At 42.8% G+C, this 16,425-nt stretch overlaps 1 protein-coding gene across 1 annotated transcript; it reads right to left on the bottom strand.

Moving 5' to 3' along the window:
* Positions 1-9,240: 9,240 nt before the first annotated feature.
* lingo2b (leucine rich repeat and Ig domain containing 2b) lies at positions 9,241-11,109 on the bottom strand. The gene has a single exon (XM_068751901.1). The coding sequence runs from the start codon at positions 11,107-11,109 to the stop codon at positions 9,241-9,243; it is 1,869 nt and encodes a 622-aa protein (XP_068608002.1).
* Between the last annotated feature and the right edge of the window lie 5,316 nt (positions 11,110-16,425).

The following is a 16,425-nucleotide window of genomic DNA, read 5'->3' as shown; positions in this document are numbered from 1 at the left end:
GACAGAATGGAGAGCCACAATAAGCCTGATCCATTTCCATTTCCGCCGGTGTGCAAAAAAAACAAAACAATCCTCTTCGCCATTCGAGGAAGGAAACTTCAAAGACACTTCTTTTCCCAGCTGCACTGTGGCTCGTTGCTACGGGCCGATCATTATAATGAGAGGGAAGATTAGCACTTTGGGATAAATAGCTAAACAGAATACCACGGCATACAATGTAAAACTGTCTCAATGAGCCGTCGCCATGTGACTTGAGTTTATGTTAGCGATCTATCTCTATCGGAGCCTGTATTATTATATCACCTGCATGATTGCTGAGAAGGACTTAATAGAGTTCCAATGCATGAACACAAAATAATAATAACACTTATTGCCTCAAGAGGTAATGAGCGTAGTATTAGTAATAGTAATAATGTAATCATCTCCATCCACGGATATTTTGATTTTTATAATAGTACTCTTTAAAATAACTGACAGACTTTAAATTACGCACAAATGTATTACACATATTGAAATAAAAGTTATTTACAATGTAAAATATCAAAGAGATAAATATGACAAAAACAACGTAAATATTTCACAGGACTGGCAACAACGCATTCCAAAAGTAAAACTTTATGCGACATATACTAATATTATGTTATTTATACATGTATAAAATCAGTTTGTACATGTCCTAACGGAATAATTGATGCATTTGATAACATTTTATGACAACAATGTAGAAAAAGTGCTCAAAGCTGGAAATGTTATTAGAGCTAAGAGGAACATAAAGCTGAGGGGTAACTTTAATTGTTCAAGTATCATTGAAATATCAGTGTTTTTGCTTCATATAAATGATCAGACCTGAAAGATGAAAGCCTTTCGATTCCTGTATTTCTGAGAGTAGGCACTAAAATAACTCGGGAGTGTTGCATATAGGAAAAAAAATCAGATTGCTGATTGAGCAGTTTATGGTCGATGAGGAAATGTTTGTTTGTTGTAATACAAAGCTGACAGTCCGGGCTGCAAAAGGATTTCACGCTTCAGTATGAACGTGCTGATGAACTGAAAGAAGAGTCGGTGTTGCTATGGCAATAAATGAAGCTGAAATGCGAAGCCTGCGTGATGAAGGGAGATGAGATGCTGTTTGAAGAGCAAGAGATGAAAGCAGCTGGAGCGTCAGCGTCAATATTTTAAAATATAGCGATTACAGCGGGCGGAGTCAGTGGACATGAAAGTAATTAAAGCATGCAAACATTAGAATAAAGAATATTGGTCCACAGTTTAAAAGATATAAAACTAGACTGGAACATCCAACCTTTAATTGTATAGATTAGAAAGACCATCGGAGGGACAACAGACATAAATTCTGATTAAGCAAATGTATTAACAACATTCAATCTTGGGACAATCGTTTGACGGACGACTTTTTGGGGAGCGTTTTAAAATTCTTGTGTTTCCCTAAAACGTCAGCCTGGATTGGTTGGAAGGATCAGAGCTCCAGTAAATGGAGAAATGGCATCATTATGGAAGAACAAAAGTCCCGGGATGAATGAAAAGCCCAAATGTTCTGGTTCCTGACAGCCTTTGTTCCATCCTGACAACCTAAAAACTAAATACTTGGTCATATATATTTCACCTTGAACATTCTTCAATCGGGCTGACAAGCCCTGGCGATGGGGAACGTTTGATCCTTGATGCCTTGCTTCACAATTTGATACAAACGTAAATTGAAATTCATCAGCGCACTTTGAGAGGGAGTGATTTTCATGGGCCTCGTTACGACGCCTGCCTTGCTGTTTCATCTGAGCGGCTTTTCTGTCTTTGATTATCTGCTCATGAAGCCATGCACTATGCACCTCGAGCTCAACGGACGGTCCAGTCCAGACCCACAGGCTGCGTGTGTGTGTCTCACGCCTCACATGTGCTCACCATGCTTTATTGGCCGTGCTGTGCGCCCGTCTCACACCTGCAGCATCATTTGTTTGAGCTGGGATTTTCCTCCCACCATCACATGTAAATATGCATTTATAGACTTTTGTAAAAATGTGCTCATTCTTTCTCACTAGATGCAATGACACACGATTAAATGGGCTGTGAAACCTTTCCCCGCTCAGCTGAATTTAAAACTTGCACTCCGTGGCGATGAATCCCAAACTCTGCATTCTCTCCTTGATGGAATAACTAGAAAGGAATTGTTGCTAAAAATACAAAGGGCTGTAACCTATCTTTGTGGGCATCCAGCAACAACTAAGGGCCAGTTGCATATTTGGATTAAGCTAAATGATTTTGTCCCCCCCCCCCACCCCTTGCAGCTAGGCTCTATCTGTCTTACCCATAACAAGGACAGGCTCTTATCGACTCTGCACACATGAACTACACAAGAACTGCACACACACTCCACCTCTGGCTCGCCTGTTCTCAGCCTTCCACATATTCCACACATATGAAAAGAGTGAAATCAACTCTCAATCAAGGGCAGTGCATTTTTAAAATGAATGAAAAGGGACGAGTAGAAGTCATCAGCAGATTAAACCGTGTCATGTTTGTAAGGGATTAGAGTCGCTTTCATTTCTACGGAATGCGTCAGTATTGAACAGACGCACATCTTTTGATTTACATCCAAATACATTGCATCATGTGTTAATGTAATGCTGACATGCTCAGAGTGCAGACTGAACGGCAGTTCAATGAAAGGAGCTCAGACACATCCACATTGTTTCATTTAGCTACGCTTTAGCTTTACCTTTACCACCGAATATTAGCACGAATATGCAAATAAAAAAATTAGAATTCAACCACCTACCAAACCAAGACCATAATAATCTACAAATGCTCTCAGCAAATAAAGATGATTCACAACTTCACATTTTTCTTTCAGGGTATATTTTATGCCTTGTTGCCCTTGTTACCATGGCGCCGTCAGACAGTGCACGGCGTCATTCTCATTCTTATGTCTGCTGATTTAAATTCCTCCAGACATCCTTCCTATACAGCCAAGGTATTAAGGGACTCCCAGCCGATGCAGTGACAGCCTCTCTGGAAGGAAGCCAAGCAGAGACAGCCGCCTGGCTTTCCCGTGCATCTTTTATCCTGGATCAAACAATCCAAAGGACAATAAGAAACATGCAGCGCCGGTGCTTCTTTGTTTTGGGAGCGGGGGGAGCTGAATGTGCTATAATGATTATTCAAACTGCTTCACTCTCCAGACGTGATATTCTGCTGTCTGCTGGTTCAGTCCAGCTCGTCTTGCAGCACCTGCTAATGCACAGATGAATGTATTCAGCAGGTGATCCTTGTTGCCCCAATGCACTGCAAGCAAACACGCCATTTTTACACAGTAATCGTGGATGACATATTATATACCCATAAACCATAAAGAAGTGAAGGAACTGTGACCAGAGAGACGAATGGATATCTGTGTGGCCAGCTTGGTGCTGCCTCAAAGCTCTACTCAGCTTTAAAATCGTAACTTTTGGTATTTCAGTGGCCAAAGTGGAAAATAAAGGAAAATAATGTTCATCTGCAGACAGCTGGCAGATTTATCTCCTCTACTTATGCATTTCATTCCGTTGGTAATTGCACTCCCCCCTCAGGTAGCCGCCTTCCTAATTAGTTCTCCTGACCCTCTGAGCACAGTCTGACCTCTTCATCCAGTAAAGGTGCTGAACTCTACCTCATGACTTTGACTGCCTGGACCGATCTTTGCAGGATATTTTTAAAGGATTTGTGTAAAAGGAAATATATATATATATATATATATATATATTATTAATGAAATAAATGAGCACATTTGCTATAGGTGTTTGATGTAAAGGCAGCGCAGCATGCATATGGGCCATATGTTGATGTTAGAACAGACTTGGAAAAATATAGAGTTGTGCAAAACATAGCAGGGATCAGGAAAGCACCAAATGAATTGGTGGCTGACTGCCATGAGAGGAGGAGTGTGTCTGGAAAGAGTGAATTTCAGTTGAACAATGGGCCTATTTAAAGCTGGCTGGGAGGCTTGTTAAACAGAGAATTAATGTTTACATTAATCACCTGGCTTTGCTTTTCTTCTTCCGTGATGGAGGAGCTGTGGGAGGAAACAGGGCAGCGATTCAGACTGGAGAAAAAAAATCATCATTTCTAATAATTGATCTCTTTAGCTGGCCGAATGCATAATCCAAGCACAGAGTGATGAGATGATGATGTGCAGCCCCCCACCCATCCTTCATCCTGAGTTAAAATGATAGCTCTGGGTGTAGCGTGCTTTTTGAGAGTGAGATGACTCGAACGCTCGGCTTTCACGAATCTACTGAAAGTGCAAATGGAAGCCAGAGGACATTTCTTGCATGATGATTGTTTTTCACTGCCTCAGCACAAATTGCGCTGCACATCTCTTGGGCACCCAGTTGTACATTCTCCTACAGATGTAAGCCTCTTCCAGGAGGGTGTCTCTCTAATCTCTCATTCCACGCTAACCCCACTCAGGGGAGGTGTCTGTAAAATGACGTCACACTGAAGATCTGCCTTCCAGAGATTTGTACGCCGGGTCAATGCAGTTCACCCCCCGGAGGTAATGCACTTCTTTTGTTTTGTTATTACTCTCATCTTTCACACTGCACCTTTTGCTGACACGCACCACCAGCTGCGTTCTGATGGGTCATTCCGCTGAGAGGAGACGCTCAACTTTGACCGGAGGAAATGGGGGGAGCTGACGGTGCATTTTTGTGCCATCGCTGATGAGATTAAAATAAAATTGACTCCTCCTCATCATTATGCATTATTACATTTAAGGGGAGCAAAAGCTGCGCTCACGGTGCAAAGCGTGTTTCCATCCATTGTTTTTATGTTCAAATTTGACTAAAGTGGCCGTGCTGGAAATTTCATCGAAAGTTGAAACATAACAATGTGAATGAATAAACATATAAACCAGAAAGTAAACTGGATTTGAGACTATACAAGTCTTAAATCTTTGTTTTTTTTTTAATTCACATAAAAGCTTTGTGAACGTTTTCATCACAAAGTCATTCATCCTGTTATCCACTGTGGACTAAACACAGAAGACACATCTTTGGATACTTTTGATGAAGGCATTTCCAACTCTAAAAGATGCCAGGCTGCTAACTTTCAGAGCTGTAAACAGTCACAAATCTGGGGCGCCATCTGTTTTTACTTTTCAGAGTTTTTACACCATTAAGTTCATGATTACTTCTGGAGGAGATGGGGGGGGGGGGGGGGGACGACGACTACGAGTAAAGTAAGTCTCACGCTGATTTTAGTGTCCAGATCCGTGTAAATTAACATAATAAGTGTTAAACCTGTTGGTTTTTTTATCCAGAATAATGAAAATAGTGATTTAAGAACTCATCTACAGTCATGTAGTGTAAATAATGTGTGAATTGTCTACTCCAAGGTTGTGCTGAGGAAGATTATTTCAAGATTGTGGCTGCATTGGATTACGACACCAGCGCCATCAAGGCCGACTGGCTATACCATTATTCTTTTGCAGCTCCTAAGCAAAGGCCTGCTGGGATCCTGTGTGAGGTGATCCTGTCAGCTCTGCAGGCCTGCGTGCTTAGCGACTGACCTTTCATTATTGTCTGCGCGTCGTCGCCAGCCCCAAGGTGCCAGGATGAGCCACCGTTGCAAGCTTCAATATCTTTTATTGATTCTGGTAACTTTGAAGCATCAAAACAGCACAGATGTCTGGAGCAACCAGACAGTGAAATGTAGCAGAGATAATGGCTCGAAACAAAAGGAAGGCAGGGAATAGTTTAGGGAAAGACAAGACCCAACTTTCATTACATCGATAGGCATTTGGAGAGGAAATGTTTTTTGCCTATGCCGAGGAGGTTATGTTTTCTACGGCATTGGCTTGTTTGTCTATTAGCAAGATAACGCAAAATGGTACAGACGGATGGATGTTGATGATATTTTCAGAGAATGTTTGAAAGTTTGGTGATGATCCAGAAGAGATCCTGGATTCTGGATCACTTTGAAGCTTTAAAATGTGTTGCTCCATATCTCGGTTGATTATTGGCTGATGTTGATGCTGATGACGGAAGAAGAAGAAGGGGATCTTATCACCGTATTTCATCTGGATAAGTTCCAGAATGAAATCAGGAAAATAATGGAACATTTTACCATTTAAAAACCAGTTTAACGATTCAAAATACACATCAACTCTGATTCACTTTTGCTTCTCATGGTTGGTGTATAACGATACAAAGAACATTTTATAACCTTTTCATGATGATCCGGATCACCATGTGGACGATGTAAATCACATTTCGAGGGGAACGAGCTGCTTCACTTTGATTTATGCTCTCTGATAAGGCTGTGAGGGTTCGACAGATGCTTTAGGAAGATCCTTTATTATGTGTAACCGTATTCATTCAGGTGCGAAGATGTCGGAAGCGTGGACACTTCTACTCGAATGCCTCGGAATGCTCCTTAAATCCCTTAAAGTGCTCAAACCAAAACATATGTGTAGCATAACTTCATTTAATTTAGTCATGCATGCAAAAGGAACTAGCGGCATGATGCTTCTTTGCACGAGCATTCAGAAAGGTAATAATACCTTCTCAAATCAATTAAGCTCCGAACTTAACTCATTAACTGAATTTGGAAAACCTCCATTAATGAGATGCCGTGTGGGGAAACGAGACAGTAATAGATTCATTACCTTTCTGCTGATGTTTGCAGCAGCCTCTCGGTAAAAGGGAAACAGCAATGAAAAATAATATAAGACTTTTGAAGGCCCTTTGATCTTGTCTTCAGCGCACCGCAGCAGCAGCCTGAATATTCCCTGTGAGCGTTCACACGGAGAAGACAGAAAGTCTTCCATTAGCATGATATCATCAAAAGTGCTGTCTGGAAAAAGGAGCTTTTTGTCCTTTAACTGACTGTTAGGTGAAGCAAGAAGGAAGGCAGCTGCTCAGAAGCCAGCTTCCATTGAGATGAGAAAACGGTAGAGGTCACTCAGGTGTTCTTCTCTCGTGTTCTGGGTCACACCGTGTGGCACGCTTTGCTTTTATGGAATATATTTACGCAGCATACTTACTGCTGGATTCCTGTTCTCATGCTTTTGCTTCATATCTTCCAGTTTTCATATTGTCTGATCAAAAGCTGCACAATTTTGCAGATTTCCATCAATAATCTGGAGCACATAGGTGTGTGTGTGTGTGTGTGTGGAGGGGGGGGGCAGGGAGTGTAGCCTCTAGAAGCTTGAAGATGATTACATGATCCATAAATGTTCTGTCGCTGTTACTCTGAGAATATGCACCAATTAAATCCAAACTAGAAGGTAACTTTATGGGAACGAGGATGGAAGGATACATGCAGTAGATACAGTGAGTATTTTGCGTTTTAAAAATGCACAACATAAACTAGCTCAATAGTTTCTATAGCAATAATCTCTAACAACATGTGAGCAATCGACCATGTCCATCATTCTATAGAGCATTTTACAATACTAACATTTGCTGATTGACACTAAACTCAAACTCCAACTCAGGCTCGTGGGAGACCAAGACGAATGTGTTTGTGAACGGTGCTGCAGAGGTGTCGGTTCGCCTCACGAGCTCTGCCGAGGTGTCCTTGAGCCAGGCGCCAAACCCCAGACACACTGTACTGATACCTTATTAATACCCAGTGGATTCTGGGTATTAATAGCATTCTGTCTATATAGGGAAAATGCAGTCAATAGTTATAACACAGTGACTATTATAAGACAAAAGGCATATGTTAATAAAGATTGATTAAGTCCTGATTGATATGATGCTGAGTGCCTGAAACAGAATTAACACAAGTCAATTTATCATTTAGACAAAATCATCCCTAGATAATGATCTTAATAAAGGAACATCAGCGAATCAAACTTACACGTACTGGAACACCAATTTTAGGGGTATGATTAAGATTTATTTCTTTTTGAAAATATACCCATAAATTTGTCATATGAAAACAAGTTTACAACCTTGAACATTTTATCACAACAGCAGCACACAAGTTAACACCCACATCCCCGAATTACAAATTGCCCTTTAATCGTGTTTTTTTTTTCTAGACATTTAAAACATTATCAACGAAAACAAAAACAAAAAAAAACAATACAATAATTCACTATGACTTTCAATTTGCCATCAAATAGATACCCAGACACGCTAGCTTGAAGGTTTACAAAAAAGATCAAAGAGGGAGGAGGGAAAGTGAACCTGTAAATCTGTGAGGCTCAACTTTGTTTCAACGCAAAGAAACCAGTATCTCTCTGCCATCGGGATTTGTCTGGCAGGAAGATCTGCCCTTGATTCATTGTGTTATAAAAAGGTCTTAACGTGCCATTTCTACAGCAAAAAGCTTTTCTAAAGCAACGTCACCACTGACCACGGCTGTTCCTCAAGTGTGTGGCGTTGCTGAAAAGTGAGCTCTACGGTCAAAGCTCAAATGACATTGCATCTATTATGTGTGTTCAACATTTCCTTGAGTTTAGAAAAAAAAATCCCCATCTAATATTTGGAGTTGTTCCTATTTCAAAACGTGTGCAGCATTTGTCTTTAATATAATAATTGTGATTTCTTTTTTTTTTTGCATACAAACATAGATTATCCTTTATTTTACTCAACAGTGAAAATACTGCTGTTACATCGACGGAACAAGAACAAAGACCTGGAGAAATGCTTTTGGACCCTATCATTCCTGTTTTTTTGTTTTGTTCCATCCAACAAGAAAGGCAATGCGTGCACATGCACAAAGAAATGCACAAATGCAACATGCGCACACCAATGCACTCACTCACACACACACACACACGCATCCGCGCACCCATGGACACAGCTTTCATACTGCAGCTAATATTGGTTTTGGATAATAAAGTCCTGACATGTTGCAGTGATGGTCGCTCTACTGCCACACAATGGTCCCCCCTGTCACTCCCTCCGTCGCCTCGATGTCACGGCGGGTTGACAACACCATTACTCGTAACATCACCATTGAAACACATGCCTAGCGGAGTACAATATCACTCCCATATTGATATGTTGTTTATAGTATTATATTCAATATACTGTATGAGAACATAATTTCATATAAACACGTCCACGGTTTTACTTTTATATTCACATGCCCACTTTCGTCACGAGATCACTGTCATGTTGACACCCACTATATTAGTACATCATTTTCGTTTGTCACAAATCCACTGTCGTAGAAAAAAAACCACAGCTGATATGTGGACATTTTGTTCGTGTTTTGTGTCAGTCTGCATTGTCTTCAAATCATTTTCATGTTGACCCGTCGTGGGCCGCTCGTTTCTGCCACGTCGGACGATGCCCCATTGGATTTGCGGGGGACATACTCAATATCAAAGTTGTTCTTGTGGCGCCCTTTCCCTCGGCTCCAGGCAAACAGAAGCAGGAAACAGAAAATGACCACTCCTAGGAAGGACAGGCAGCCCATCGCTGTGGATATAATGATGGTCTTAATGTCTATAGGGACTGTCATGTTGTACAGTGCTGTCCCATTCCCCCATGTGCTGTTTGAGTCAGTCAGATTATTTGAGCTCCTGTTGATATCGTGAGCTCTGTCTCCAATGCCCATGCTCTTCACAGCTAAAGAGGCTGACAGACTAGCATTGCCAGCAGGATTAGTGGCAATGCACAAGTACACGCCACTGTCGTGCAGCTCCGCTGTCTTGATCGCCAAGGTTCCATCCGGTTGCACTTCCACCCTTCCGCTGCTCTTGGCTGTGATGTAACGTCTGTGAGGTGTAATCCAAACCACTGAGGGCTGAGGCGCTCCTTCCGCCATGCAGCTCAGGTGGGCTGGTTGACCCTCATCAGCCATGAGCAGCTGAGTTGTGTTTGGTCCAATTTGTGGTTTTGTGCAGGTCATATACCTGGAGACCAGAGGCTCCTTGAGATCACGAAGAGTTTTCCCCAAAAGGTGTTCAGGGGCAATGCACTCAGGTTGGTCATCCAGAACCTGCAGAGAAGAAGGCTTCTGGCTGTTGAGCAGCCAAAGCAATCTGCAGTCGCACACCAGTGGGTTTCCACCCAGACACAGCCTCTGGAGGTTGTCTGGGAATGCGAACACGCCCCTCTCCAGAGAGTCAAGGTGGTTCCGTGACACATCTAGTAGCTGCAAAGACTTGAGGCCTAAAAATGCCAAGGGCTCAATTGAAATCAGATGAGCTCCTTGAAGGCGGAGCTCCAACAAGTGTGGGAGTTGGCCTAACTCTCCCTGGTGGATGTGCTGGATGCGGGAGTAGGACAAATTTAGATGAGTAAGGTATGGCACGTTGAGTAGCGCTGCCCCGGGGAAGACCGACAAGTTGGTGTTGGTTATGAACAAGGACGTGAGGTTGAGGCCATGCAGTGAGTGAGAAGGGAGTGTGTTCAGCCATGGCCAGAAATCAATGTCTAGTCGGCGAAGACGAGATAGCCGCTTAAAAGAAAAGGGTTTTAGGAAACCAATGCTCAAGTGGCGCATCTGCAGCTCCACCAAGCTGTGCAGATGTCCCAGAGCGTCAGTGGGCACCACGGTCAAATTGGAACGTTCTAGGGTCAGACTTTCAAGACCAATCAATCCTGTAAATGCCCGCTGAGAGATAAACACCAGCTCGTTGTCGCCCACCTCCAGGGACGTCAGCCTGCGCAGGTCTTGGAACGCATGATCCAGAAGGACCACCAGTCGGTTGTGGCTCAGGTCAAGGCGAGTAAGGTTAGCCAGACCTGACAGCACACCAACGGGAACCAGCTGAAGCAAATTGCTACGGAAGTTGATTGACCGGAGAGCGAGCTGAGAGCGAAATGAGTTTGGCTCAACCACACTGATGGTGTTGTCGCTGAGGTCCAGGTCCTCGAGCTGCTGGAACGAAGAGAAATTATCCGGGGTGATGATGCGCAACTTGTTTTTACTGAGGTCCAGGACACGCGTCTCAATGGGGATTCCTTCGGGGATGGTGGCCAGCCGCTTCCGGTGGCAACTCACCGACTTGCTGTGCGCAGAGCACTCACAACGGGCGGGGCAGCTCAGAGCAGGGCTGACCAGGAGAATCAGCAAGGCCCCACCCACAAAGAGGCGGCAGTGGCGCGGGGCTTGGTGCTGCATGTCTCTTTTACCCACGATGCCCTCTGTCATGGCACAGCTTCTTGTCCACACAGAGCACCATCACGAGGAAGCCCTGCAAGACACAAGTACAAGAACAAGAAACGTGTAAGAATCTGCCGCACTCAACTCGGAAGGCTTTCACTTTGCTGCCCCTTTGCCTTTTTTACATTTTCAACCTTTTAAATGTCATCTTCTTAAACTGCCCGGCCTTTGTCTCCCTTAATAAATGTTTCTTTTTCTGCTGACAAGGTTGATATAATGGTATTAAACTCACAGCGGGGGGCAGGACACGGCAAGGAAAATATCAGCGGAACGAAAATGTGAACGTTCATCACTGTGTTAGCACAAAGGGTTGAGGATATCTTGTGAGGATGGAGGACGTCTCAGTCCGTTGCCGGGGATTTGCCCTCGTTACAATGCCCATGTGGATTTGGCGTTGCTGCATTTGTGTTTGGCATCAGGTATAATTGTGTACATCTTTGTCTGAGATGTTTTAGGGTGTCCAGTGGACTGTGCTGCAGTGTAGTACAAACTATATGGGACATGAAACGACAGCTTTTATTTCTTATACAAATGGCTCTGTTAGAGTTTCCAGCGCCATTTGTTAGCTTAGGTAGTGCGATGGATGGAAACAAGTACGTCTTTTATATTTTACCATACTCATTCAATTTCATTGTGTAATTCTCTGCTGGGAAATGACAGATAAATCGAATTTTGACTGCTTAGAAAACAATCAGTAATGCCTCGTTTTACATCAGAATTTTATATAATGGATGCATATGTCTCACATTTTATAATTTGCATTTACTTGCTTGATTGCGCTGTTTACCACGTTTCTTTTGCTGCAATTACTTCTCCTTTATATTCTATGTTCAGCTTTAGATTCCGCTACAGCCTTCCCCAAATAGCCCAACTTTTCCAAGGCAAGCATTAAACTTTGATCTCACGATAAAGTCATTTAGCGCTTGCACACATAAATCCCAGCCTATAATAATGATGCAGAGGACCATTACTGCAGTCGTTGCATTTGTCTCCATAGCAAATGCGTTTTTAAGCAGACAGTGATGAAAAGCAACAGTGAGGCAGCACTTTCTGCTTCACACAACGGGATTACTGCATTTCATAATGAATAAAATGGGCATTATTTTAAGGTATAAATTAGTTTATCCCTACTGGTAAGATTTTTTTTTAAAGTCCACAAAGAAATGTCAAATAAAATGTCCAATGAATTTGGAATTTGGTCAAATCTTTTGATTACACATTGCTCCACTTTGCAGTCGACCCACAGGTGGATTTTACGGGAAGCGATCTAATCGGCAGGTTAATGAGGGGAAGGATGTCAAGTTCACATTTAATATATTACATCATATTAGAGCCGCGCTTCTCCACAGCTTGGGAAAACACCGACTTTGACATAAATGCAGCTTCCAGCAGCTACAGGTTGTAGACTTGACAGATGGCTCAGGAGACAGAGAGACTGGCTGTAATTGCCTCATTACCAGCGGCATCTACATGCTGCACGGTTTGCCAATTAGATGTGCAAAACTTAAGGCACATCTGTGGGTAGCGGACATTTGAATGCACAATCAAACAGGCGAAAAAAGAAAAAATAATGGTGCGAGTACGAACAGAGCCTTTAAAAATCTTTTTGACTGGCTGGAGAGCTCTTGTCTTGCAAAACGTAAAAATCCTGCCGAGGTAAGCATACGATGAGCATAGACAGACACATACCTCACTTTGATAACGACGAGAGTGACACCAGGACAATAAACGAGGGAGCTCACACACTCGCCTCTCCATATCTGTCCTCTTTTCCTATTGCCGTTTTATCTCTCCGTCCTCGTCGTCACACATCCTCCACTTAACTCCTTTTCTCTCCTCTGTACAACCTCGCCTGGCAAAAGCCCCAGTCCGTTCATCAGTCCCCGCAGCCTGGAGTTTTTATTGATCGCCGCGCAGGAACATCAGATGCCAGGAATGTAGCCTCTAACAAAGAGCAGGCCGTTGCCACAGCAACCGCAAACCCTGAATCCCATCCGCTCTGTGAAGTCTGCCAATCGAATTAATGAGAAAAAGGAAGATATCGGGTAAAGAAGCGTTGTATTAGTCCATGTTCCTTTACTCCTTGCATTGCGATTGCACACAAATTGAATATAATCCTGGAAATTCAGTTTCATTTCTTTGGAGCCTCGTTTAAGGTGGTTCATTCTGGCTTGCCTGCTATTTGGGAACCTGTCTTGTTTCCCATCCATCTGGTGCTCTGGTAAGTATCTCTGTCTGTCTGCCTTATTATCTGTCCTGCAGCCTGCTCTGTCTTTGCGTATTTATCAGTCTGCCTTTACCCATCAGCCCACAACTTCTCCCTGTTTAATAATTACAGTCCGGTTGTCTGGTGGCTGGAACGGGTCCGGCTGATCTGCGAGATGTCACGAAGCAAACTATAGCTTGTCAAGGGAATGGGAGCGCATCCCAAAAATGCACAAATTATTCAGGGTTCTTTAGGGGAAAGAATTCACGTGATGAAATGGCTTTTGATAAGCAGGACCTTTCAATGGTTCTGTGTTGGAACTTGTGACAGTGCATGCACTGATAAGCTCAAATAATTATCTAAATCATGTCCCTGGATTGAAACACTTCAGCGCTCGTACATTAATAGCCTTGAAATACAGTATAGCTTTGGTTTTGTTGAAGACCAATATTCTGTTTGATCCGAATCCATATCTGGTATACAGAGCGCCCAGTCCTCCACCTCCTGTTTCACTTTTATTCCTAATCTCTCTCCTCAAACAACGATGGTCTAGATACGTAGCGGTCAGTGGTTGATGATGAAAATTATAGCGTGTCAATAATATCAGACATTATGGCACCAAGAAGAGATTATTTCAGGCTACTACTGTACTTTCGGCTTGTCCCGTGAGGGGGGGTCATCACAGCCGATCAACCTTCTCCACTTCACCCTGCCCTTTGCATTGCCCTCCCCAGCACCAGCCTCCTCTTTGACCCACAGTAATCCAGTTTGCAGCAGCGTCCTGTGGGTTAACAGCGCTGCTGGCTGTCGTTCCTAACCTGGGCCGCGACCGATCCGGTATGACTTCCTTATGTAAGGTGATTTGCACGTTCAATTTTTGGCACATTTTTTACGGCAGATGCCATTCCTGACGCAACCCTCTGCATCTCTCCGGGCTTGAGGTTACCTGAGGTTATTTCAGGTTCAGAATGATTCTTTGGTTATCCTATGGTACAGTACTTGTAAATCGTCTGTTTGGGCACACTTATGCCTCTAGCAGCCTGACCTAGAATGCACTAGTAACTTTTCTAGCCTCCCTTCAAGCCCAGCCATATATTTAGAAATAAATGGTTGAGAACATCTGTGTCAAAGGCAGGATTGGAAAAAATAGTACTTGTAATAAAAAAAAATCCCCACAGAACTCTGTGTAAATGGTGAAAGGCGAGAGGGGACATTCGGACGGGCAGTCTAGGGTGGAGCCTTTTGGGATTTGGTTTTTCAACTGGATTAGAGTCACTGAAACCGCAGAAAATCTGACAGCGGAAAAGTTGCTGCATTAGAGCGAAGGAGACACAGTGCAAAAGTAAAGAGAGCAGGAAAAGAAAAAGGACAGCTGGGCTCACGCGATTAGATAAAACCGTTGTTTGCTTGAGATGACTGTGATTTCTAATGTGAGCAAAGCTGTAAAAAAATAAAATCAAAAATGTTTACGGCTCTACCAGAGCCTGCAGAGAGCTCTGTAATCGGCTACTCAAGCGATGTTGATTTTAATCTGCGAGCTTCTCCGCGAGGAAGAACAGCATTAAATTCATGCCTGCTATTGCACCGCGTTTCCAATCTGCAGCCGTTGATAGGAGCGCAGCAAATGTCTTTTAGATTGAGAAGGACTTAATTGTTTGGTACCAATGAATTTTTAAAACTGTCCTAAATTACAGCATTGATCGCTGCACAAGTATTTATGAATTAATAATGCTTTAATTGACTCAATGGAAGTTGGACACTCTCTCTTTTCCTTTCTTGTGTCTGTTTGTTGCATATTTGTGTGAAGGGCCACATCTTTACGCAAATAATTATCGCACAATTTATCCGATTTATGAGGATAGAGGTCAGTAATTTTAAACTTTATGGGTTGTTTTGTTTCATTTCCCAAGCTCTTGCAAACAAGACTTGCAATTTATTTACATTATTATTTTGCACCCATCGCCTTGGAAACCAGCTATTATTACAGCCAACATAAATCTTATGCGGGGCGCTTTTGCTACAACCAATGCAAATAAGTTTAATACATGTTTTACGCTTGTTAGATCTTTTTTCTTTTTTTAAAAGAATGCATTTCTTTTCATGTGTCACTTTGGATCACCGGAGTCATTTGCCATTAAATAATAAATGTAGGCCTGCCTGTTTTCAAGAAATAATAGTGGCATAAATAATGGAATAATTTCACATGAGCGAATTAATTCATATGTAGGTGATGATTGGAATAGTGTGAGCATATGAAATATCCTGCATGATAACTGACCTGTAAGAACACCTTGTTGAGCTCATCATGCAAATTGTGTTTAGAGTGCATTGGCTGGAGGAGGGACTTTGTTAAGATCCAGTGAATTAGCATATTATGAGGAACTCTTATTGCATTCAACAAGTTATATGATGAAGCAAAACAACAACAACAACAACAACCTGTTGATGGCACTTTTAGCATTCATTCATTGAAGCAAGAGATGCAAAGGAGCTTTGAGACAGACGCGAATGATCCATAATACTTTACGCTTTTGGTGCAACCCAACCTCAATCTGATGATAATCCATGGTCTCTTCTACACAAGGACTAACAAGACAAAGGAAGCTTCTATTCTGGGACTTGTTGCTCTCCACACACACAGTGGCCACCATGAAGAGTGCAAAATGTCAGCAGTTCCAGGAGGCTGCTTGGATTTGCAACCTTGTTCTCTTCGGCTAATTAGTGTGTGTGCATTCAGATTCTGCCAATTAAACAGTTCCATTCTGCACCACTGGCCTTGCTGCCCCTGAGGTGGTGCCTTGTTGAGCCGCCAACACAATATCCTGTGTCTTCCGCCATGCGGCTGATTGTACGTCTGCTCTGCTGCAGGCTCCAAAGGGATGTTACTTTTCCTGTCATCTTTGCAGATTATTACTGCCTGACAGAGAGAAGGATGGCAGAGAGCACAAGGACACCGTGTGTTATTGATACCACACCCTCCCGAGCATGATAGCCTTACGTCTTCATGCCATGCCCTCTGGTTACTCGATTGTAAAGGCGTTAATTGCAGCCTTGGTTGAGCTCACACCTTAATAGTAATGCAATACTTTCAACACGTT

This window comes from Brachionichthys hirsutus, chromosome 18 (genome assembly GCF_040956055.1).
Source record: "Brachionichthys hirsutus isolate HB-005 chromosome 18, CSIRO-AGI_Bhir_v1, whole genome shotgun sequence".
NCBI lineage: Eukaryota > Metazoa > Chordata > Actinopteri > Lophiiformes > Brachionichthyidae > Brachionichthys > Brachionichthys hirsutus.
This window is presented reverse-complemented; position numbering and strand designations above follow the sequence as displayed.